At 40.7% G+C, this 24,102-nt stretch overlaps 1 protein-coding gene across 1 annotated transcript in view; it reads right to left on the reverse strand.

Moving 5' to 3' along the window:
* Ube3d (ubiquitin protein ligase E3D) overlaps nucleotides 1-24,102 on the reverse strand; it is a 160,285-nt gene that overhangs the window by 114,251 nt on the left and 21,932 nt on the right. The window contains exons 5-8 of the mRNA XM_021172683.3: nucleotides 22,552-22,621; nucleotides 14,755-14,824; nucleotides 12,633-12,741; nucleotides 8,730-8,893 (exon numbers count right to left, since the gene is read on the reverse strand). Of these exons, the coding sequence (XP_021028342.2) occupies nucleotides 8,730-8,893; nucleotides 12,633-12,741; nucleotides 14,755-14,824; nucleotides 22,552-22,621 (413 nt within the window). The remainder of the gene's footprint in view (nucleotides 1-8,729; nucleotides 8,894-12,632; nucleotides 12,742-14,754; nucleotides 14,825-22,551; nucleotides 22,622-24,102) is intronic.

The following is a 24,102-nucleotide window of genomic DNA, read 5'->3' on the forward strand; positions in this document are numbered from 1 at the left end:
GCTAGACACAGGTGAAGACAGAACAAGCCAGAAAATGAGGAGCCAGATTAGAACATACTGTCATAGTTAATATGAGGCCAGGCAGAGCAATTCAGTAAGTAACTGAGAGAAGCCAGATTGAATCAGTCAGCTTGCAGAGGAATTTTGAACCAGAAGAGCTGAGTTGAACCAGCCAACCAGAGTTTAGGAAAAACTAAAAAGGGTGAGCTTATTTAGCAGTAAGTCTCAATTATATCCGGCATGTAAAAGATACTTTTACAAGTAGCAGAAGCCAGAGGCCTTGCACCAGACCAACAAGTCATTGCAATGAACATTTGCAAGCAAAGAAATGTAGACTAAACGGTATACTGTGGGACACACCGTGCTACACTACAGCTTCATGAGATTTTTTTTCTTGGTGTTAGGAGGTAGGGTAGAAGGAGGAGGGTGAGTATGAGGGGAAGAGGAGAAGAGGAGGATTGGGGTGCATGATCTGAAATTTATAAATAAAACGCTTTAAAAAAAAAGAAATTTCCATGATGTCTGAGTAACCTTTCAGAGGTGACTTACCTAGCATATAACAAACTGTCAGCTGTGCTTCCCAATTGCCCTTTGACCTTATTGATCTAGAAGTAATCACTGTGATAAAATTAGCAAGGTTAAGTCACTATGTCAGTAAAGTTATCATTATTTTAGGTGGGTAAAAGGAGAAAAAATATGGAAATAGCAGATGCCAGAGAAACAAATTTTCAAAAGAACATTCCATGTGATCTAAAATAATTTTCTACACATTTATTGTTGTATAATTGCCAAAGGTACAAGAAAAACTGTATTGGGTATAGAACACTGTAAATATTCTAACTAATGACTACCTTACCCATGTTATAACACTCACAGCCCAAAGTGTCAACTTCCACAAGAATTCCTTATAGAAATATCACAAATTATTATAGGTGCTATTTGGAAAGGAAAAGAGACTCACATAAGTAACTACAGACTCTTATCAAACAACACATGACCAGTCCAGAGCACCTTAAAAACTTCAGTATCCCACTCTGATTGGAGGGACAGAGTCTAATGAAAGACACAGGAGAAAATAGCTGTAGAGGACCTCAAATGTTATTTCAAGGACATAAAGACTTGAGGTGGGCAACGAGGAGGGTATTGACATGATTTTTGCAGGGAGGGATTGCAGGCGTAGCCTGGATTAGAGCTGGCAGGCTTGAGGGATGCAAATAAATACCACGAACATTCTAGCTAGTTTTCATGACAAAGTCAAATCAAAATTGGGCAGGCCCAATGTATTCTTCACCCTTTTCTTTACAGCCATTACAACACATATGGGAAACTCATTTCTTTACCAAACAGGATTTCAAAACTCATGGAAAATGAAGACAGTTTAACTAGAAGCACACATTTGAGTGACTGCTAAAACTCCACTACGGGACTGAAATTTAATATATTTCCAAAAGAGATCGCTTTCCATCAACAATCAGTGGTGTTTTCTAAAATAATAATTGGGGAACTGCAACATCTAATTAAAATCTTTCTCCTAAGCCCCAGCTAAGTTTCAGTAAGTGATTAGGAGCAGCAATCCCTGTCCAACTCCTAACATTTGTTAGTAACACACTACCCTGGAATGAGATAATGAAACTTAAGCCTGTCTTGGTTAGGGTTTTACTGCTGTGAACAGACACCATGACCAAGGCAACTCTTATAACGACAACATTTAATTGGGGCTGGCTTACAGGTTCAGAGGTTCAGTCCATTATCAAGGCAGGAGCATGACAGCATTCAGGCAGGCATGGTGCAGGAGAAGCTGAGAGTTCTATATCTTCATCTGAAGGCTGCTAGCAGAATACTGATTTCCAGGCAGCTAGAAGTAGGATCTTAAAGCCCATGCCCACAGTAACATACCTACTCCAACAAGGCCACACCTCCAAATAGGAGATGGCCCAGGTGACTCCCTGGGCCAAGCATATACAAACCATCACAAAGACCAATGAGCCCAATGCTCTGCTGTCTGCATTTGTCCTTGGTGGTGGAAGATCAAACAGTAAAGGCACAATCTCACTTACACACAGCTCTTCCTTTCCCACAGCCTACCTTTCATAAGAAAGTGAGGAATCACTTCTCTTATATGCCATGGTCTTAATCCTGGTCTGTTCCTTAGTGATTTCAAATTATTCCTGGATCATGTAGGAATTCCAAATGAAATGAGCTGTAGTTTAGGCTATTATACACACACAGTCTAAGGAGGGAATTTCCTAATCACAAATGAAATATGTGATAAATGTCTTCAATAATAAGAAATTGCCTCCTGTACAAGAAAATTTGGGTAAAAATACACAAACAGCAGACAAATATGTGGAAGTGATTTTAAGGAAGTTTTGTATTTTTCAATAGGTGCCAGACCACTTCATTGAACTGCTGGATTAATTTGCCTCTGATGGTTTCTGTTCTAAGAATTAAAGAAACTGGATTTCCAAAATCAAACCCACAAAAAAACAAAATCTGTATTTGTTATCACTAAGTTCTGATCTGAAACATCAAATATGAACATTTAACCCAGAAGTTGCTGCTACCAGTGTAACACGTTAAAATACACAAATGTGCACTGGATAGAGGACAATACGTGGTACATTTGGGGAGCAGAGAGTGCTAACATCAACCTTCTAAGACTAGAGGAACTTTTCTCAAATGAAATATACATTTATAGCCCATTTTCACATCTTCTAAATTCCATAGTGAGAGAAGATGTAGTGCAAGGAAGAAGTGCTCGGTTTGGAGCCCTAATCTCGGCTGTCAGTGACAAGCTGAACTTATTTCTGGCCCCCAGTTTCCTCCTATGTGAAATTATGAGGTGGGCGTTCACACCCAATGCTTGAGTTTGCTCTGCTTTACAAGGTCAATGTCTCCTGGAATGTAGCAGCAATGTTCTTGTAGTTTCTACATGAGGGTGGAAATGGACACTTCCTGGAGATGGTTTGAAATAGCTCTCTTTAGGACCCCAGGCATCCACACCATCATATTCACACAGCATTCAAATCAGCTCACATAAATGGCTTACAGGGATATATAATTATTGAATAATAGGCCTTGGAGTATTCTACTGGATATAAAATTGCCATAAATTAACACTGTTGGCTCTATCTTTCTTATCAGTCAAAAGAGTACATTCCTCTAAACTGAGCCCAAGCCAGCCAGCATATCTCCAAAGTATTTGAAGCAATGCTGCTGGTCTTCACCATCTCAGGGTACAAAATGAAAAAGAAACAGTTGAGTGACTTTGCTCACAGGACACTCCCACACAGGTATCAACATGAAGGCAAAATAGATGAACAGGACTTGCTTTGCCAAATTTAAACTTTCTGTACATCAGAAGACATAATTAACAGAGTAAATAGGCTGCTAAAGAATGGGAGAGAAATTAAAAGTCACAAACCCGAGAATAGATTAAGCCAGAACACACAGAGCACAGACAGCTTCAACTCAACCAAAATATCCAACAACCCAGTGAAGAACTAGAGCAGGGAGTTGAACACATGCTTTTCTGATGATGGCCTACAAGTGACCAGAGCATTTGACCTGATGCTCAGGGTTCCTATGCTGGCAAGGGTTTGTCAACTCAACACAAACTAGGAAGGTATTACATCAATTGCAAAAATGCCCCAACCAGATTGGCCTGTGGTCAAGTCTACATGGGGCATTTTATTGATTAATGATTGATGTGGGAGGGACCAGCTCACTGTGGGTGGTACCAACCTAGGTCTTGGATTGTGTAAGAAAGCAGGCTGAGCAAGCCTTGGGGAGAAAGCCAGCAAACGGTGTTCTTCCAAGGTCTCTGCTTTGGTACCTGCCTTTAGGTTCCTATCTTCAGCTTCCCTGGATGAGGGATTGCTACTTGTAAGCTGAAATAAATCCCTTCTTCCCCAGGTTGCCTTTTGGTCATGGTTTTATCACAGGAGCAGCAGGGAGACTTGGGCAATCACTATCCTCAGATAACGCTCATCAAAGTTGCAATGAGCTCTCTCCTCATATTCTTTAGGTTGGCTAGTATTAAAGTGACTTCTCCTAAAGCCGCACACACCCACACAAATAAAAACATAAAACAACTAAACTAGAAGGAGAGAAACAAAGAAAATGAACAGATAAGCAAATAAAAACAAGCCACTAGGACTTGTCTGGGAAACAATACAGAGGATGCTCAAAGCCAGAACAACCAAGGGGCCCTGCAGTCACACTTCCTGACATATTACTGTAAAGATCATTTCCCTTACAGGAAAAGGAGAAGTATAATAACAATGAAAATTTGCTTATATTCTACCATTTACTCTCTTTAACAAAGTTAGCCTGCGATATTACAAAAATTTTGGTTCATATCACAGTAGAATTGATTGCATATACTGATTTCAAGAAAACTTCAGGCTACCACACACGAAAGGAGAAGGTAGAAGTAGCCTGATTTCAAGAGACATTTCTAAGCAGGGTCTCATCTTTGGCATATTAATATTTGGGACCAGAAAATTCTTTGTTATAGGTGGTAATCCCCAATATTCCAGGGTGTCTAAGAGAACTCTTTAACAATTTAATAGATGGCACACTCCTTCAAGTTGTAAAAAACCAAGCCTGTTTCCAGACATTGTCAAATATCCACTGTGGGCAAAATTAACCCCAGACTAGTGAATATGAAGCTGTGGGTGGTTTGACAAAATGGTAGAATCAAACTACAGAGGTTCTGTGCAAAGTTAAATAGTACATAGGAGCTAAGCTCTGATACACAAGCTAAAGAACGTAAATCATGAAATACATTATTCTGCCAGTATAAAACATGGGCTAGTAGGAACAAAACTCAATAAAATAAATTAACAATCAAAAAAGTTGGTGCTCGCCCACCTATGTAAATGCCGGTTGGAGCAAGAAGGGAAGGCACGAAAAAAAAAAAAAAACATTCTTCAAAATGGTGAGCGCAATGTTGCTAGAAAGAACGAACATTCTAAAAATATTGCGTGACAGTTTTCCCTTTCTTTTTATGAGTGCTCAAGGAAATAAAGCCATAGTTACATTTGCTGTTTTCCTCTTTTAGACTACCATCTGGCCAGCCACACTTTCACTAGAAAAAAGCAATGGGACTAAAATAGTTAATGTACCACCCCATGTGTCATGAATGTGCCAGAGAGTCTACAGTTTGCTCCGTTATGCCCTGCAAAGAAAGGCACTAATGTCCTCAAACGACAGAAAATAGATGACTCAGAGCCTTCGGGGAAACATGGTCAAAAAGGGGAAAGGCACAATAAAAAAAAAATCATATCATACAGGAGATAAAGTAATGAATCAAAGTCATTTATTAGACATGAACTCTCCCCTAAGCATCTGGAAGCAGTTTTTTCCTTTCTATCCAAACACAGCAAAACTCAAATAAAAATAGTCAGTGATTATTTATTTATTTATTTATTTATTTATGCTTCCCAAGCATTTGTTAAGAATGAGTGACTTGGTTGGTAAAGTCCCTCTGCACAAGTGTGCAGACCTGACTTCAGGTCCCCAGATTCATAAAACACTGGGTATGATAGTGTGCATCTATAATCTCAGAGCTCCTACCGCAAGATGAGAGAAGGGTTAAGAGACTGCGAGGAGTTCAATGGCCAGCTGGTCTGGCATATACAGTGGCAAGGCAACCAGAGACCCTGCCTCAAAGAAAGAGTAGTGTGGCAAGACTAGATACCCAAGGCTATCCTCTTGACTTCTGCGCTTGTGCCAATGGCATACTCTCACAGACATGCACACACTCACACAAAGATTTAAAACAAAGAATGAGTACAGTAACAGGAAAAGCTCACTACATTCTTCTAAGGTCCACAATAAGGGCAGTCTAAAGATGCTTCATATAAGGAATATAAAATTTATCTATGTAAGTGACCCAGTCCTTAATACTCAAAACTTATCAAAAGAAAAATGAGCTGGGTGTGGTAGTGCATGCTGTAAACTCAGCATTCAGGAGGTATAGGCAAGAATCTGAGTTCCAAGTCAGCCTTGGCTTTGAGACACCCTGTCAAGGCAAACAAACAAACAAACAAACAAACAAAACAAAACCAACAAACAGAAAAATAAAAACAAACCAGCAGCTGGCCTATCCTTCTTCCTTTTCTCTCTCTGATCCACAGGCAGGCAAGCTATGGTATAGCCAATGTACAGTCACCAGTAGAGGAGTTGTAATTACCAAATAGAGGGACACCCTGTTTCACTGTATAAAGACTGCTTTGAGTTCTTTCCCAAGCCAGGAAGGCAGGACAGAGAGGTAGGCCTGGCTACAAGAGGGCTCAATCTTAGACAGGGATTTTAATCAAACCTTCAAACATTTGGGAAGAGAAAAGCCATGAAAAGAGGTACCAAACTTACATTCTCTTCTCAAAGAAAGAAAGGGAGAGAGAGAGAGAGAAAGAAAGAAAGAAAGAAAGAGCTAACATCAAAAGCAAAAGTAAACTGAGAAAACAGGACATAAGGAGGGTATCATATCCTGCGGAGGAGGCATGACATGACAAAATTTTATGTACAATTTCCCATTCCAATACACCAATATGCAATTCTAGACAACCAAGGAGATTATCCTAGTGCGTTTTCAGGGTTGGTGAGAGAGCCCAGTGAATAAGTTGACTTGGCTGCTAAGCCGGAGAGCCTGAATTCAATCGCCAGGACATATGGAGGAAGAGATCTGACTCCCAGAGGTTGCCTCTGATCTCCACTTATGCACTGTGGCATAAGGACGATCTATTGAGCCTTTAGTGTTTACATGGTGTCATGTGGGCAAAACTCTAAATGTCAGTCCTGATAAAATTGAGGAAATGGGCAAGGCAGAAAACTCTAGGGCAGAATATAAGTTTGCAGTGCCATTCCACAAAATAATTTGATTATCCATCGAAAACTGTGAACTGTGCAAACATATTGAGTCAACAACTGCACCTCTTTAAACCCTTCTTATTAAAAACAAAGTACACATAACCAGAAAACAACCCCGCAATTGTGTAGAGTGCTACATAGATTTATAACAACAAAAGCAAGAATGCAAATATCCACCCATGAGAAAAAAAATGGTTTCCTCATTTACCTTATCTTTTTCATACAATCCGATACCCTGACCTGGAAGACCTTCCTGTGAAAGGGTTTTACTCACGTTGTTAAGTGTGAAAGACTTATTCACATCATCCAAACCATGTCCACGCAAGATGAATACAAGCAGGGACTGAACATTCAACACTGCTTTTACTCATGGAGAGGGAGATAACTTTCATAGTTTATACATATCCAACCTTCAGTTCATTTGAATCTTCTATGATCTGTGCTGCTTGTACAATTAAAACATAGCACTAATTCTAAAAACTGTCTTATTTACTACCCAGAAAGAACAACAACAAAAAACCTGGGATCTTTCTGTTCCTAGCCCACATCTGATCAAGCTCATCAGAGAGAACAAGGATAAACCTCCCACTGTCCAACTAGAATACTTGATGTCTCCTGCTTTGTGGACTGTCGATCCTCAGACATAGGCTTCCGCTTCACTTTCTCCACATTTCCACTTCCCGCCATCTTAACTGAAGAACCTTCTTGTTTTTCAGGACAGACCTACAACCTGCCATCTACCTCATTTACTCTCACTGAAAGAGGAAAATTACTGACCACCAGAACTCTCACCCCAGAGTACATTCTGAACTCTCACACCAGAGTCAGACCCCCTCTCAAATGAAAACTGTTCCGGGGACATTTCTGAGATAAGGGTCTCCTGGAACGAACCCAGTCCAACCCCTCCCAACTAAGGACTGTGCCAGGGACATTTTTGAGATAAGGGTGTGAGTAAAAACCTCAGTTCCAATGAATCAAGTACATGGCCAAAGTGTGGGACGCGGTTGCAAAAGCACTTTGGAAAAACCCTTGGCTGAATCACTTAGTGACGTAAAACCTGTATTTTCCCTGCCCTGCTCCCCCCCTTGCCTCCTACCTATAAAAGCTTGTGAAAAGTTTGGGCTAATCGCCGGATCTCCTCTGCACCTTGCAGGCTGCATGAGGTCCGACCCCAGATATCTGGTATATGTGCTTTTTGTTTGTTTTGTTTGCTTTCTTGTCGTTGCTGTATTAAATCTTACTCTATACATCTTAAGTACCGGTCTCAGTGTCTTCTTGGGTGCGCGGCTGACCCGAGGCTTGAGTAAGTGCCTCCCTTTGGGAGTTTTGGAGTCTTTCATCACTTGTCTCTCCTTTATCTGCTACATCCTGGAATTCTGATCGGAATAGCACCTACTCCACAAAGCTGCTTTAGCCTTAAGTGAGCTAAAAGCTCAGGCAAGCACAGAAATCATAAAAATCTTCTAATGTTTTATATTGTTTTGTTTCTTGTCTGCTTCCTCATGTTACAGAGACAGTTGCAAGGCATGGATTCATCACTCACTGCTGTATCCTGAGAGGTGCAAAGAACTTTAGGCAGAGCTCACAGTTGTTGCAGCCTGACTTACCACCACAGCCATATGTACTGACAGCTGAGATTGTAATAAAAAGGCTAATTATTTACAGGAAAAGCAAGTTCTCTACGTATTGGTGGGAATCACCCATAATAACTCGATCTACTTGCAAAGCATATTATTTAGCAATGTGACTCCTAACAGCATCAAGTAGCATTTAACTAACATTGAATTCCTGGTGCCCACATGGTGATCGCAGCTGAAATGCAACGTGAACAGAAAACCAAAAGCGCAACTTACTCTTTATTCCTGCTTTTGATACAGGGCTGGTAGAGGACTTTGATGGCATTGCAGGCAGAGCCAGAGCCAGCTTCCAAGGAACTTTCCAACAGCGGGAACTTCCTGCTACAACTGGAACTTCTCAGAGGTTCGATCACCAAACTGTCTGAGTTCAAAACCCAGAGCTAAAGGATGGGAAGAGAAGTTCACAGAGGAGAATATCGCTATTCCATTTCTAGTGTGTATCATCACCTCAAAAACAAACAAACAAAAAAACCACGGGAAGCAACAGGAAAACATAATTAGGTAGATAATGTATACGCAAGGTATGCTTTTAAATTTTACTTTATGTAGTATTCGGGAGAGTAACGATATAATTTTTTTTTTTTTTGGTTTGGGTGTTTTATTTGTGGTTTAGGGTTTTTAAGATTTTATTTGTTCTTAGGGGAGGAGGGTATCCATGCAGTGATGCACAGGAGGATAATAGAGGAGAGTTGTGTGGGCCCATTCCTTCCTTCTTCCTTTGTATGGGTTCTTGGGTTCTTGGCCAGATCCTCAGGCTTGTGTTGGTGAGTGCTTTAAATCACTGAACCATCCTATCAGCTATCCTATTGGCTTTAGTTTGGTTTTGGAGACAAGGTCCCTACTCAGTCTGGTCTTCCAATTTTTATTTTTTTATTTTTTTATTTTTTTTTAAATTAGGTAATTTCCTCAATTACATTTCCAATGCTATCCAAAAAGTCCCCAATACTCTCCCCCCCCCCAAGTCCCCCACCCACACACCCCTACCCCTTGGCCCTGGCATTCCCCTGTACTGGGGCATATAAAGTTGGCAAGTCCAATGGGCCTCTCTTTCCAGTGATGGCCTACTAGGCCATCTTTTGATACAAATGCAGCTAGAGTCAAGAGCTCTGGGGTACTGGTTAGTTCATAATAATGATCCACCTATGGGGTTGCAGTTCCCTTTAGCTCCTTGGGTACTTTCTCTAGCTCCTCCATTGGGGGCCCTGTGATCCATCCAATAGCTGACTGTGAGCATCCACTCCTGTGTTTGCTAGGCCCCGGCATTGTCTCACAAGAGACAGCTATATCTGGGTCCTTTCAGCAAAATCTTGCTAGTGTATGCAATGGTGTCAGCGTTTGGAAGCTGATTATGGGATGGATCCCTGGATATGGCAGTCTTTAGATGGTCCATCCTTTCTTCATAGCTCCAAACTTTATCCTTGTAACTCTTTCCATGGGTGTTTTGTTCCCAATTCCAAGAAGGGGCACAGTGTCCTCACTTTGGTCTTCGTTCTTCTTAAGTTTCATGCGTTTAACAAATTGTATCTTATATCTTGGGTATCCTAAGTTTTTGGGCTAATATCCACTTATCAGTGAGTACATATTGTGTGAGTTCCTTTGTGAATATGTTACCTCACTCAGAACGATGCCCTCCAGATCCATCCATTTGCCTAGGAATTTCATAAATTCATTCCTTTTAATAGCTGAGTAGTACTCCATTGTGTAAATGTACCACATTTTCTGAATCCATTCCTCTGTTGAGGGGCATCTGGGTTCTTTCCAGCTTCTGGCTATTATAAATAAGGCTGCTATGAACATAGTGGAGCATGTGTCCTTCTTACCAGTTGGGACATCTTCTGGATATATGCCCAGGAGAGGTATTGCAGGATGCCCCTCAACAGAGGAATGGATACAAAAAATGTGGTACATTTACACAATGGAGTACTACTCAGCTATTAAAAAGAATGAATTTATGAATTTCCTAGGCAAATGATTGGACCTGGAGGGCATCATCCTGAGTGAGGTAACACAATCACAAAAGAACTCAAATGATATGTACTCACTGATAAGTGGATATTAGCCCAGAAACTTAGGATACCCAAGATATAAGATACAATTTGCAAAACACATGAAACTGAAGAAGAACGAAGACCAAGGTGTAGACACTTTGCCCCTTCTTAGAATTGGAAACAATCACCCATGGAAGGATTACAGAGACAAAGTTTGGAGCTGAGACAAAAGGATGGACCATCTAGAGACTGCCATATCCAGGGATCCATCCCATAATTAGCCTCCAAACAATGACAGCATTGCATACACTAGCAAGCGTTTGCTGCAAGGACCCTGATATAGCTGTCTCTTGTGAGACTAGGCCGGGGCCTAGCAAACACATAAGTGGATGCTCACAGTCAGCTATTGGATGGATCACAGGGCCCCCAATGGAGGAGCTAGAGAAAGTATTCAAGGAGCTAAAGAGACCTGCAACCCTGTAGGTGCAACATTATGAACTAACCAGTACCCCGAAGCTCTTGACTCTAGCTGCATATGTATCAAAAGATGGCCTAGTCGGCCATCACTGGAAAGAGAAGCCCATTGGACATGCAAACTTTATATGCCCCAGTACAGGGGAACGCCAGGGCCAAAAAAAAAAAAAAAAAATGGGAATGGGTGGGTAGGGAAGTGGGGGGGAGGGTGTGGGGGACTTTTGGGATCGCATTGGAAATGTAATTGAGGAAAATATGTAATAAAAAATATATTAAAAAAAATAAACACCTGTGAGAATTCTTAGAAATGGTTTTATACGGACAGAAAATACATGTTCTATGTATATCTATATAAGACTGTTACAATGATGGCCTTTGGAAAACATTGACAGAATGAGGCTTGGGAAGTGGACAGGATAGGGGGAAAGCACTTTAGGTTTATCATATTGTCTAAACATATTTCAAAAATATATCCTACCAAAGTAAGAAAAACAAAACTTCAATGCAAAAAAGCTGAAAAATGATTTTTCACCTAGAAAATCACCCAGGACAAGAAAACTAAGGCTAGGAACATGGTTAAAGCCATGAAGTGTTTGATATGAAAGGCTGAGCACCCAAGTTTGATCCCCAGAGCCCATGTGAAAACCTGGGGCTGGCAGCAAGTAGCTGTAATCTCTGCCCTAGGGGGCAGAGACAGGTGGATTCCTGGGGCTCATTGGCAACTTCAATAGAATTAGCTGAGCTTCAGGCTTGGTGAGAGACTATCTCAAAAAAAAAAAGGGGGTGGGGAGCAGTTGAGGAAGACCTATACATAGACCCATGGTCTCCAACTACATGTGTGCTCACACAAGGGAAACACATACACACACAAAGGAAACAAACAATAATTTCAAACTACAATACCACTATCCATTGGCTATTACTCTGTGAATATCTAAAGACATTCTGGTTCAAAGCTGATCACCTAGTAAAGTACTCTGTATGGATTAACTAGTTGAAGAAAAGAGATGCAGAAGAAGGTATGGTCCGGGCTGTTTGGGTTTCCAAGGAAAGCAAAATTTACTTGTGCAGAGCATCATTCTAAACCGAGGTGGGATGACTCTGGAGCCTGCAGGACATGGAGAGTGTAGATGCACCAAAGCCAGCATCTTCTTCCAATCCTGCTACTATTTCTCAAATGCCAAGCTGTCAGAGGCAGTCTGAAGCAGGAGTTACATAACGTTTTAATGCAAGAAGTAACAAATACAAAGAGACATGAGAATGCTACAGAGATGTGACACCTTCAGAAGAGCCATTACCAAGAGCAAAAAAAAAAAAAAAAGAAAGAAAGAAAGAAAGAAAGAAAGAAAGAAAGAAAGAAAACAATAAAAACCAACCAACCAAACAAAAAACCACCTCACATCACTTTTAGTATGAGCTTCTAAAGAACAAATATTGGGGTTTCTTTCTGCACCCCTGAAGAACCTAGGATGCAAGGGCACCCAGTTATGTGGTACTAAATGAAGTAAGCTTGATTCATGGGTTAACTGATATTAAACCGTTCTATGGTCATCTAATTTCCAGACTTGAGAGGTAAGAAAATAGAATGATGGGAGCTAGCAGAATTTCTGAGACTCTGGATTACAAGGCCATAAAATGGATGAAAACGCTTCCTTACCAAGATATACACTTTGCCATCCTGACCTTGAATCGTGAATCTGAAAGTACTTCTAGCAGAGGAGAGCTCCACCAGGCACTGGGCAATAACGCTCTGAAGGAACTGAGACCTGTTGCAACAGAAAGCAATCATCACCATGTGACAATCCCATGATCCTAACCAACAAGATATGGCAGAAGGACTCACAGGCACCTACAGGGCACTAGTGTTGCGTGCCAGGCCTTTCTGACCACCGTCCGTTCCTTTAAAGTCTTCCTTAATGTGCATTTTGGAATAGTACAATGTATTTGTGTTTGTACCAGTCTCCTTAAAATTCACCCTGCTATCATTAATATATTTTCCATCCCATACATAACTATTCCCCTGTGATAGTTAATATTGACCAACAACTTGACAAGATGTAGAATAAACTGGGAGACAAACTTCTGGTCATTCTATGAGGTATTATCTGTATTAGAATAACTAAGATGAAAAGACCCATCTTTGGGTCTTGGATGGCACCAGTCCATGCTCCAGGGTCCTGGACTGAATAAGAAGAGAAAGCAAGCTGAGTACCAGCATTTGTCACCCCCTGCTTCCTGAACTGTGTACAGCGTCACCAGCTGTCTCGAGGTCCTGCTACCATCACTTCTCTGCCATAAAGCACTCTGCTTTTGAGCTGTGAGCTGAGGTAACCTCTTCCTAAGTCACAGATGTTAGTTATTTTTGTTACAGCAACAAGACACGTCATTGGTACACACCCTATCTGCTGAATTAAAACTCACTGACAACTCAACCTTCAGTCACACTGAATAGCACGTAGACAGGAAATAACTAAGGTGAGAAATTCCCTCCCAAAGACAGTATCAATGACAATCGTTTTCATTTAAGCTGCCTTAAGTGGCATTTCTAAGTTATAAAATCCAATCACATGTAGGAGGATAAAATTCAAGTCTATATTCAGAATGTCATAACTTTTGGCTGTCGATAGTTAGCACACGTGTACTAATTTGCTTTCTGGTGATGTGATAAACACCATGACCAAAAAACAGTAAGTGAGGAAGGCTTATTTAGCTTCCACTTTATAGTCCCTCACTGACCAAGTGAGAGTTACTCTTGCTGTGATAAAACACCACGACCAACGCCTCTAGGGGAGGAAAGGGCTTATTTGGTGAGCATGTTCATAGCACAGCTCATCATCAAGTAAGTCAGGAGCTGATGCAAAGGCCATGGAGGGGCACTGCTTTCTGTTTGCTTGGCCTGATTTCTTGTAGAACCCAGGAGCACCAGCTAAGGGATGGTACCACCCACACCAATAGCCTAGGCCCTCCTCCATCAATCACTAATTAAGATAATGCCCTACAGGCTAGCCTACAGCCCAATCTTATGGAGGCACTTTCTCAATTATTTCTGATGACTATAGCTTGTGTCAAGCTGACATAAAACTAACCAGCACAGCTATCAAGGGAAGCCATGGCAGGAACTCAGGTAGAGGCGATGGAGAAAGGGTGCTCACTGGCTTGTTGCCCACGGTATGTTTAACTTGCTTCTTTATGCCAGTTAAGACCAACTGCCAAGGGCTGGCATTACCCACTCTGAGCTGGGCCCTCCCACACCAATCATCAGTCAAGACAATGTTCCGTAGACATGCCCACGGGCTAATCTGACAGAGACAAGACCTCTTTTTCCCAGGTGACTCCAGGTGTGTCAAGTTGGCAAAAACTAACCAGCATAATATATTGTAGGTAACTTCTGTTTATGAAAAAATAGAGTGAAAGAAAACACTGACACTTTTAAAGGTTACATACCTGATCTCTATTTCCAAGTCAATATTAAAACCAGAACTAATATTCAAAAGCCTAAGGGTGGCAAATTAAATGATCCTGGATATGTGGAACATAAGATCGGGGGGGGGGGGTAATCTGTTGCAATTATATTTATATAATGAATTTGTCTTATATAAACAACATATAAGCAAGAAATAGGTCTTCAAGTTGTGGATGTGTATGGTTTATTTCATCCAATATTTACTCACAGAGACTTTAAAAAGAAAAGTCTGTTTCCTAACAGTTATGAAGAGCTACATGCTCAATCCATTGTGCCTGTCCTCAAATTATACAATAACTTGATATGCTATTTGTACCTTGGTATGTTAGGAAAACTTCCCTCAGATGGCTGGATAATTACCTCTGTCATGTAAAATTTGGTTGTTTCTGTAAAGAAAAAAAGAAAAAAAATTAAAAATCTTCTCAATACACTGAAATCATAGACATACTTGCCCTAAGTTATGACCTTCCAAACTATTTCGTCTGACTAGTCAGCATACTGATAAAACTTGATTTCAATAATATTTTCCAAAAGTTGTTTTGTTTTGTTTTGTTTGATGGCACTTCATCTTTGTTCAAGAGAGCTCCAAACTCCTGGTTACCAGGACAATGTTCAGAATCTATACCAATAAGACTATATACATGAGAAGTCAGGATCTCACAGTCTTGGCCCCAGACTAAGATCTTTATTCATTCTAAGGACTAGCTACAAATCAGAGAGGCACTGAGGGAGACTTGTTAGGTACCCCAAAGCACAGAGTTGTAACAGTGACATCATTATCTACCTGGAATCTCACTGTGTTCATACATAGCCCTCACCAAATCTGACTTTCTGTTTATTTTGTTGTTTATAAAAATAATTAAATGGCAGACTAGACATCTGCTAAACATTGATATAAATACGACCATCTTGGATTATTTAAAAATACATTTAAAAGTTTAATCTCATTAGTAACAAAGGAAATGTAGAACAAAATTTTTTCATCATTCAACAAAATATTTTTAGATGGTAGGTTGTATCATGGCATATGCTTATTAGAAATGGACAGGTTTACACACATATTGCTACCAGAATGGAAAAAGATTGCTGAGAGGTCTACTAGCCAAATTCTTCAAATTATATGCATTGTTTAACATCATAACCATACTGGCCAATTTATCTTAAAGAAAATATGTAAAATACTTGCCAAACTACCAAGATGATAATACCAGTGTAAACATGGCAAAAACAAATTATAATCTCAAAGCTAAAGAAAGTTGTTACTTAGGCAACAGCATTTCAACACAATTAAAAATTTAAGCAGGTCAAATTAAAACCCAGAAGTAATGAAAATGGTGTTTTCTTAAAGATAATTTGTCCATTAATAATAATACCAGAAAGTAGGATTTTTTTTAATTTCAATTGCTTTATATAAGACACAGAAAAAGGTAAAAAAAATAATAATTGATAAAAACATGCAATGATTATTAAATGTTACTATGTATCTAGAAACATGAACATACATTTTCTTTCACTTTTGTCAATTTCACCTTACTGTTTTGAGGTCCTACTGTCACATATAGAACTGAGTCATTTAATGTCACACAGTGACCTTTTAGGTCTCAGCTGTTGGCAATCATTAATTCCAGAGCCCCTAAGCCTGTTGGTTTCACGTGGCAGGTACTCATTGGTCGTCATCCACAGCCAACCTTTCTTGAGCTTTCTGGGGTCACTTTCTTCTATCTGGGTACAGGTAGAATTTCTCTTAATAGGAAACAGCCAGCGGCACGTCACCCCCTCTGTCTGCTTCTTTGTTGGGGGGCTTTTCAGTTGCTCTACAGTCCTGGGGTTAACAGTTATTGCTTTGTGCACACTGACAATCGCGTTCCCTCTCTTCAAATCTCCATTACGGCTGCTTCTTTGAAGGTGATCTGTCATTTTTTTTTCCCTTGGTTGCTTTTAAGAATTTTTTTCTTTGCTTTTCACTCGGCAGCATTACCTTGATGCACATAGACACAGATTTTTTATTTCTCTTACTTGGTCCTCGCCGAATTGGAAGTCATTGTGCCTCTTGAATCTGTAGATTGCCCGTTATCATTTCTTAGAACTCTCGGCGACTCTTCGTTCAAACTCAGCCCAAAGTAGCATCCTTTCCCTCTTTCCACAAAAAGTGTAATTAATTAAACACACTGTGGATCGCCTCATTCCACATTTCTGCTCGTACCCCACACATTACCTTTGTGCTTCAGTGTGCAGGGTTAAAGATTCTTCTCGTCTTTCCTCGGCTTATAATTCTTGATTTAACTTGGATCTAGTCCCCATCAACAACCCCCTAAACTGCCAGTGTCAATTATAAAGAAGTACAGCTTTAGGGATTCTATCACAGAGCTTTCCCAGACACACTTACTGGTACATTCATTCCGTGTCCAGCCACCTTCAGATCTTTTACACTGTTAAATATACAATGCATGTTTTACAGTGTATATACGATATTAAAATTCCAGTAAGAAGTGTATTTCCACTAGCTAGCTCTTGGTGCTAGTTCCTGTTAACATTGTGACGAATAAGAAATGTCCCCACAGAGTCATGTGGAAGGCCAGAGGCCCAGCTGGTAGCAGTATTCTGAGAAGTTATGGAGATTTTAGGAGGCCCTAGCTGGAGAAGGTAGCTTAGCAGGGCGGTCCTGGGAGGTTGTGTCTGTATCTTAGCCCCAAGTCCCAGTGTTGGCTATGAGCTAAGCAGCCTCTACCACCCAAAGCCACTGTGACAGTGTTTAGTCTCTTTACAGGTCCACACTCAGCAGAGGCAAGGACTAAGGTGTCTGAAACCAGGAGGCAGAATAAATTCTCTTTCTTTACATTCTTCTCAGGTGTTTTGTTGTGGAAAACCATGATGAGGGTTTGCAGGGGTGATCCTGATTAACATATATGCCTAGTTAGCTTTTGTTGTACAACAAACATTGTACTCAAAACTTACATGAAAGAATCTGTTTTACAATGAAGGCTTTGCTTCCAAAGGTGAGAGGCGTCTGAATTCGACAGCATCTCCTGACATTTGTAGCCCCCAGTAGACAACACTAAGTTAAATAACTGAAGTTCCCACAGTGGCTAAGACTGATCAACCCACACCTTTCTGGAAGGGGCAGCCTTTAGAAGCTCAGCTTTTTGTGGAGACAATGTTCTCTGTTCTGAGTCGGCTTTCAGTCCTGTCTGTACTTTCCAAAGAAATCAAAGCAAACGTTACAGAGAACTGGTGCCTTGCCGGGAAGGTGTGCCTGGCTCTTTGATGACTTTGCCTTGGTGGCAATTCCCTCATATATACTTCATATCCCATACCCTTTCCTCCTTCCTGCTTGCTATCCTAGATCCTGCCTTAGCATCCTGCACTTCAGCCTAAAGAACTCAGCCTATCGGGGGGTCTCTGTAGAACAGGTCTATTTATAATACTCTCTTTCTATAGATTTATCCAGGAACATTTCTATTTTCTCTGTAGCACTGAAGAATAATTTTTACTGGATTGAGTACCGTTGGGTAATGTTTTCCTGACAGCACTCTGTGTATCTTTCTTTGATGTCGCTTGGAGGTCACCAGTTTCCCGAGACTGAGTTCTCCTTAGCTGTGTTCTGAAGTTCCCCTCTGTTTGGTTCCCCCTCTACACTTTGACCCTGTCTCATTCGCCACCTTTCAGCAGCTTCGCACCATCTGGGCTTCACTTAAATTCTTTCTCATAAAAATTATTATCTTCCACCACGTTTCTCTCAGATTTTCAAAGTTGTGTTATGATATCTTTTTCTCCACCCATTCTGAGACTTCACTTACGTGTGTGCTGAAACCTTGATGCTGCCAGGCAGTGGTGGCGCACACCTTTAATCCCAGCACTTGGGAGGCAGAGGCAGACAGATTTCTGAGTTTGAGGCCAGCCTGGTCTACAATGTGAGATCCAGGGCAGCTAAGGCTACACAGAGAAACCCTGTCTCGAAATAAAAAAAAAAAAAAAAAAGAATGAAGAAAGAAAGAAAGAAAGAAAGGAAGGAAGGAAGGAAGGAAGGAAGGAAGGAAGGAAGGAAGGAAGAAAGAAAGAAAGAAAGAAAGAAAGAAAGAAAGAAAGAAAGAAAGAAAGAAAGAAAGAAAGAAAGAAAGAAAGGAAGGAAGGAAGGAAGAAAGAAAGAAAAGAAAAGAAAAGAAACCTTGATACTGTCCCCTAAGTCTAAGTTTCTGTTGATATGTTTTAGTCATTTCTCCTCTGTGTCCTTTGGACTGGCTATTTTTAATCAGCCTAAAAATTCAATTCTTTTTTAAAACTCTTCTATCTTCTCAAATCTGTGCTTTGGATCATCTAGTATTTTTTTTCTTTCAGACACTATAGTTTTCAATTCTAAATTTATCTATTTGTTCTGTCTGTGAAATCTGATATTCAAAATTATTCAAAGATTTTTTAAAATTCTCTATTATTCATTATAGTTATTTCAACAGATTAACTTCCAAATCTATATACATATTCAGCATCCGTAAGTCTTTCTTTTTCTTGAGTATAAGTAATTCCTTTCTGCTATGAAGATCTAACAATTTTCCATGTAATACGCTGGATCAACTATGAACTTTTGTCTCACTCTTTGTTTATCCATCCATAGAGTGGTCAGTTAGCTGGCTTGAACTTACATTGTGAAACAGTGTGCCTACAGTGTGGTCACTAACTCTGCTCAGTCCCTTAAAAATAAGTTTTATATTTGTGTGTGTGTGTGTGTGTGTGTGTGTGTGTGTGTGTGTGTGTGTATGTGTGCTCGCGCGCATGTGCTCGCATGAGCAGCACATATATGTGAGGGTCAGAGGACAATACACAGGTTTTCATTCTCTCTAACCACCATTTGTATTCAAGAGATTGAACCCAGGCTGTCAGGCTTCGGTTGCCCACCGAGCCATCTTGCCAGCCCTCAGTTTAGTTTTACAATGTTCAAACAACTCCCTGAAGAATACCCACTGCACCAGATTATGTTAACTCCCCCAAAGTATTTGGGAAAAGGTTCTGCTCGATTATTGAAAGCCAGGAATGTGTTTTTACAAACGTTGTCTTCTGTGGCGCGCAAGTTTCCAAAGGAAGAAAACCACCAGTGGTCGCCAGGATTCCTATGAGCCAGAACCAGCAGAGCATGATAACCCTAAGGTTCCGTACCTCGCTGGTCACCGAAGGCTCTCTAGTTGGAGTTAAGGTCCATTCAAAAGGAAGAAAACCACTTATCAATGAGTGTATATCATGTGTGTTCTTTTGTGATTGGTTACCTCACTCAGGATGATATCCTCCAGGTCCATCCATTTGCCTAGTAATTTCATAAATTCATTGTTTTTAATAGCTGAGTAGTAATCCATTGTGTAAATGTACCACATTTTCTGTATCCTTTCCTCTGTTGAGGGGCATCTGGGTTCTTTCCAGCTTCTGGCTATTATAAATAAGGCTGCTATGAACATAGTGGAGCATGTGTCCTTCTTACCTGTTGGGACATCTTCTGGATATATGCCCAGGAGAGGTATTGCTGGATCCTCCGGTAGTACTATGTCCAATTTTCTGAGGAACCACCAGACTGATTTCCAGAGTGGTTGTACAAGCTTGCAATCCCACCAACAATGGAGGAGTGTTCCTCTTTCTCCACATCCTCACCAGCATCTGTGGTCACGTGAATTTTTTGATCTTAGCCATTCTGACTGGTGTGAGATAGAATCTCAGGGTTGTTTTGATTTGCATTTCCCTGATGATTAAGGATGTTGAACATTTTTTCAGGTGCTTCTCAGCTATTCAATATTCCTCAGTTGAGAAGTCTTTGTTTAGCTCTGTGCCCCACTTTTTAATGGGGTTATTTGATTTTCTGGAGTCCATCTTCATGAGTTCTTTATATATATTGGATATTAGTCCCCTGTCTGACTTAGGATTGGTAAAGATCATTTCCCAATCTGTTGGTGGCCTTTTTGTCTTATTGGCAGTGTCTTTTGCCTTACAGAAGCTTTGCAATTTTATGAGGCCCAGAAACTTTGAATACCCAAGATACAATTTGCAAAACACACGAAACTCAAGAAGAACAAAGACCAAAGTGTGGACACTTCGACCCTTCTTAGAATTTGGAACAAAACACTGATGGAAGGAGTTACAGAGACAAAGTTTGGAGCTGAGACGGAAGGATGGACCATCCAGAGACTGCCACACCTGGGGATCCACCCCATAATCAGCCTCCTCTGTGTCTGATTTTGCTGAAAGGACCCTGATATAGCTGTCTCCTGTGAGGCTGTCAGTGCCTGGCAAACACAGAAGTGGATGCTCATAGTCAGCTATTGGATGGAATACAGGGCCCCCAATGGAGAAGCTAGAGAAAGTACCCAAGGAGCTAAAGGGGTCTGCAGTCCTATAGGTGGAACAACAATATGAACTAACCAGTAATCCCAAAGCTTGTGTCTCTAGCTGCATTATGTAGCAGAAGATGGCCTAGTCGGCCATCATTGGGAAGAGAGGCCCTTTGGTCTTGCAAACTTTATATGCCCCAGTACAGGGGAACGCCGGGGTCAAGAAGTGGGAGTGGTTGGGTAGGGGAGCAGGGTGGGGGGAGGGTATAGGGGACTTTTGGGATAGCATTTGAAATGTAAATGAAAAAAATATCTAATAAAAATTTGGAAAAAGAAAAAAGAAAGGAAGAAAAGCATTTCTGGTACTAGAAACCATGCCAACTATGCAGGGCTAGTGAAAGCATGGGCGCTGGAAGAGAACTGACAACCACTACACACTAAAGCAGCATAATCCCTAAACACATTCTAAACACGTGTCCTTCTACTCACAGATAAGAGCAGTTCTCACGCACCGTCCAGGAAAGGTCTCTTTAAAAGCCTTCATTTTTTAAAACTGTTACATAAAGGGCCATGTTCATGCTCAGGCAAGGAAGCAGAGAGGCTATGTTCGGGTGTATCTCTACGGCGCATGCTCCCTTCTCTGCTTACTCAGACAAAGTAACTACCAGTAAGATTACAGTGACTAAACAAATAACACAAAAACCACTATCTGCTTTCCCTTAAATACACACAGCTGTAGTTACATCTTCTAATTAATTGTATTAAAAATGATGATTCACTACCGATAAAATTACAGTATGGTGTTGCTCTTTAGACATTTTAAACTGTATCTTTAAACAGCATCTTAATTACCAAAGATTTCATTGTTATAGTTTAAAGTAGTATAAGAGTTTATGGAAAGTGTAATACCACTGAGAAAAAGACGAGGACACAAAGACAGCCGTGGGTCGGGAAGGCACTTCCATGCAAGTTCAGGAACCTGATTTTGACCCCTGGAAATTATGTACAGGTGGAAGGAATGACCCAGCTCCACAGCGTTCTGACCTCCACATTCCTTTGTGCATATGCACTTACAAATAATAAATTAAAAAACAAACAAACAAGCAAACAAACAAAGAGGGAAGCTAGAGAGATGGTCCAGGAGCTAAGAGGACCCAGGTTCAATTCCCAGCACCTACATCGGGGCTGGCAACCATCTGTAATTCTAGTTCCAGGGAATCAGATACCTTCTGACTTTGACTTCTGCAGGCACTAGGCACACAGGTGATGCACATGCATATATGCAGGCAAAACGCTCATGCACATACAGTAACATTTAAAAGCCTTTATGAAAAATAAAAATAAAGATTACAGAACAAAGTATAAAACCCATAATGTGTTTCATAGTATTTCAGCAAGGCCTCTCCCCCCCCCCCTCCAATGCCAAAGTAGGGCCCTGAGATGGACAGCAGTGAAGAAAAACATCTTTTCCATCTCTGGGCACTAACTCTTTAGACTGGAGAACTGTGTTAAGAAAAAGTCTCCAACCTTCCTTGTGTTGGAACTAAGTATAAATTCTATACACTACAAAGAGAACATCGACCACTGAAGACAACCCGCAGCTTCGCAGTGCTAACTAGCACTTGTAAAGGTCAGAACATACAAACACACTGGCACACTGGGTGAAACATTAGGTGATTTCCATTCTTTAAATCATCCATTATATCAAATAAATTAATTATGTGCCTTTCCCACATACTGACTATAAAATCTGTTTGGCTATTAAGTAAGAGGGCAGTCATTTCAGCCTCGTGTTATGAAATTCCTACCTGATGACACGGTCTCTCCCAACGTTACCTTGCAACGCTTACAAATGACTTTGGTATTTGCTTTTGGTTCCTGTAGAAGAGAAAAATGTCATTTAAATGTCATTCAACTTTTCTTAAAAGGAATATATAATTTTCACATAGTCCCCAGGGCATACATTGAACTTTACATTCTCCTCTGCCCTTGAGTAAATACTAGGAATACATTTAGCTCGTGTGCATAATTCACAGGCGCAGAGATCATTTTTCTCCAAAGACAGAAGAATACATAGAGTGACTTTTACAATCCTAGCCACTTCTTGACAATCCTAGCATTGCTGAATACTCTGAACAAGGACTTCATCCTTCTAAAGAGCAGGCAGATGGGTGGGTGACAATGGCAATGGTCGATGGCTTACCCTAACTCAGAGAGTACAGAATACATAAGGCTTAGAGTTTTAACTCATACACTGACTCTGTGTCCAGTATAATTTCTGTAAAAGCAACCTACGAATCATAGCCACCCATAATTCAGAAGTTAAAAATACCTAAGCTGTTCATGTAATTCTATTTATTCCATTTAAGATATGCACTGTAACTGTAGAGATGGGGAGTGAGACAAATTCCTGAAACATTCTCAAACTTCCAAATTCCAAAGTCAGCAGGATGGGGCTTAAACGCCGGCATTCATCTAATCAGTAACGCGTGTACTTTTGGAGACCCACAGTCGTTCCTCATTAAAGCTACATAGTGTTCTTCATGCACACACACATCACGATGTGGTAGATGTCATAAAAAAAAGTGAACTAAAGAAGCTGATGTGGTGTTATATAGTTAGAATCCCAACATTTATAAAGCCTGGGCTACATAGCAAGTTCCAGACTACCTTGTTTAACACAATGAAACCTTGACTTAAAAATAAATAAATAAAACTTTAATTTAAAAATAGGAAGGAAGCTAGAGCGATGGCTCAGTGGTTAAGAGCGCTAGCTGTACTTCCAGAGAACCTCAATTTGATTCCCAGCACCCACCTTGGCAGTGTACAACCACATGATGGCTAACAGACATCCCTAACTCCTCTAGCCTCTACTAGGCCCTGCATGCACTGGCTAAACAGACATACGTACAGACAAAACACCACACACATAAAATAAAAATGAAGGAAAATGATAATAATAGAAAAAATACACACCTTACATCAGCTCAAGGCTAGTGGAAAGCAACTATACAGGGCCTATTGAGGTTTCTATGACTCACTCCTTCACTCAGCTTTAAATCCACTGTTAGTAGAAACCCACAGCTGCCCAATGGCTGCTCTCCACAAGGACTCCGGAGGAGAGCGCCTTCCATAACTCGAAACCTATACATTTTTCCTCTAGCTTCAGAACTTACACAGCTTCTTTGATTGTTCTCTACAACTCCCAGCTAATGAAACTACCAAATATAATCTCTTCAAGCCTGCTCATGCTGCCTCTGGCACTAACCAGGCACAGTCCCCATGCAAAGCCCACAGGTCATACCATGTCTAGGCGTCAACCACATTAAACCCAGCGCAACACAGAGAACAGGTGCAGA

Source organism: Mus caroli, unplaced genomic scaffold, assembly GCF_978045245.1.
Source record: "Mus caroli unplaced genomic scaffold, Mus_caroli_1 scaffold_11, whole genome shotgun sequence".
In the NCBI taxonomy this organism is placed as follows: Eukaryota; Metazoa; Chordata; class Mammalia; order Rodentia; family Muridae; genus Mus; species Mus caroli.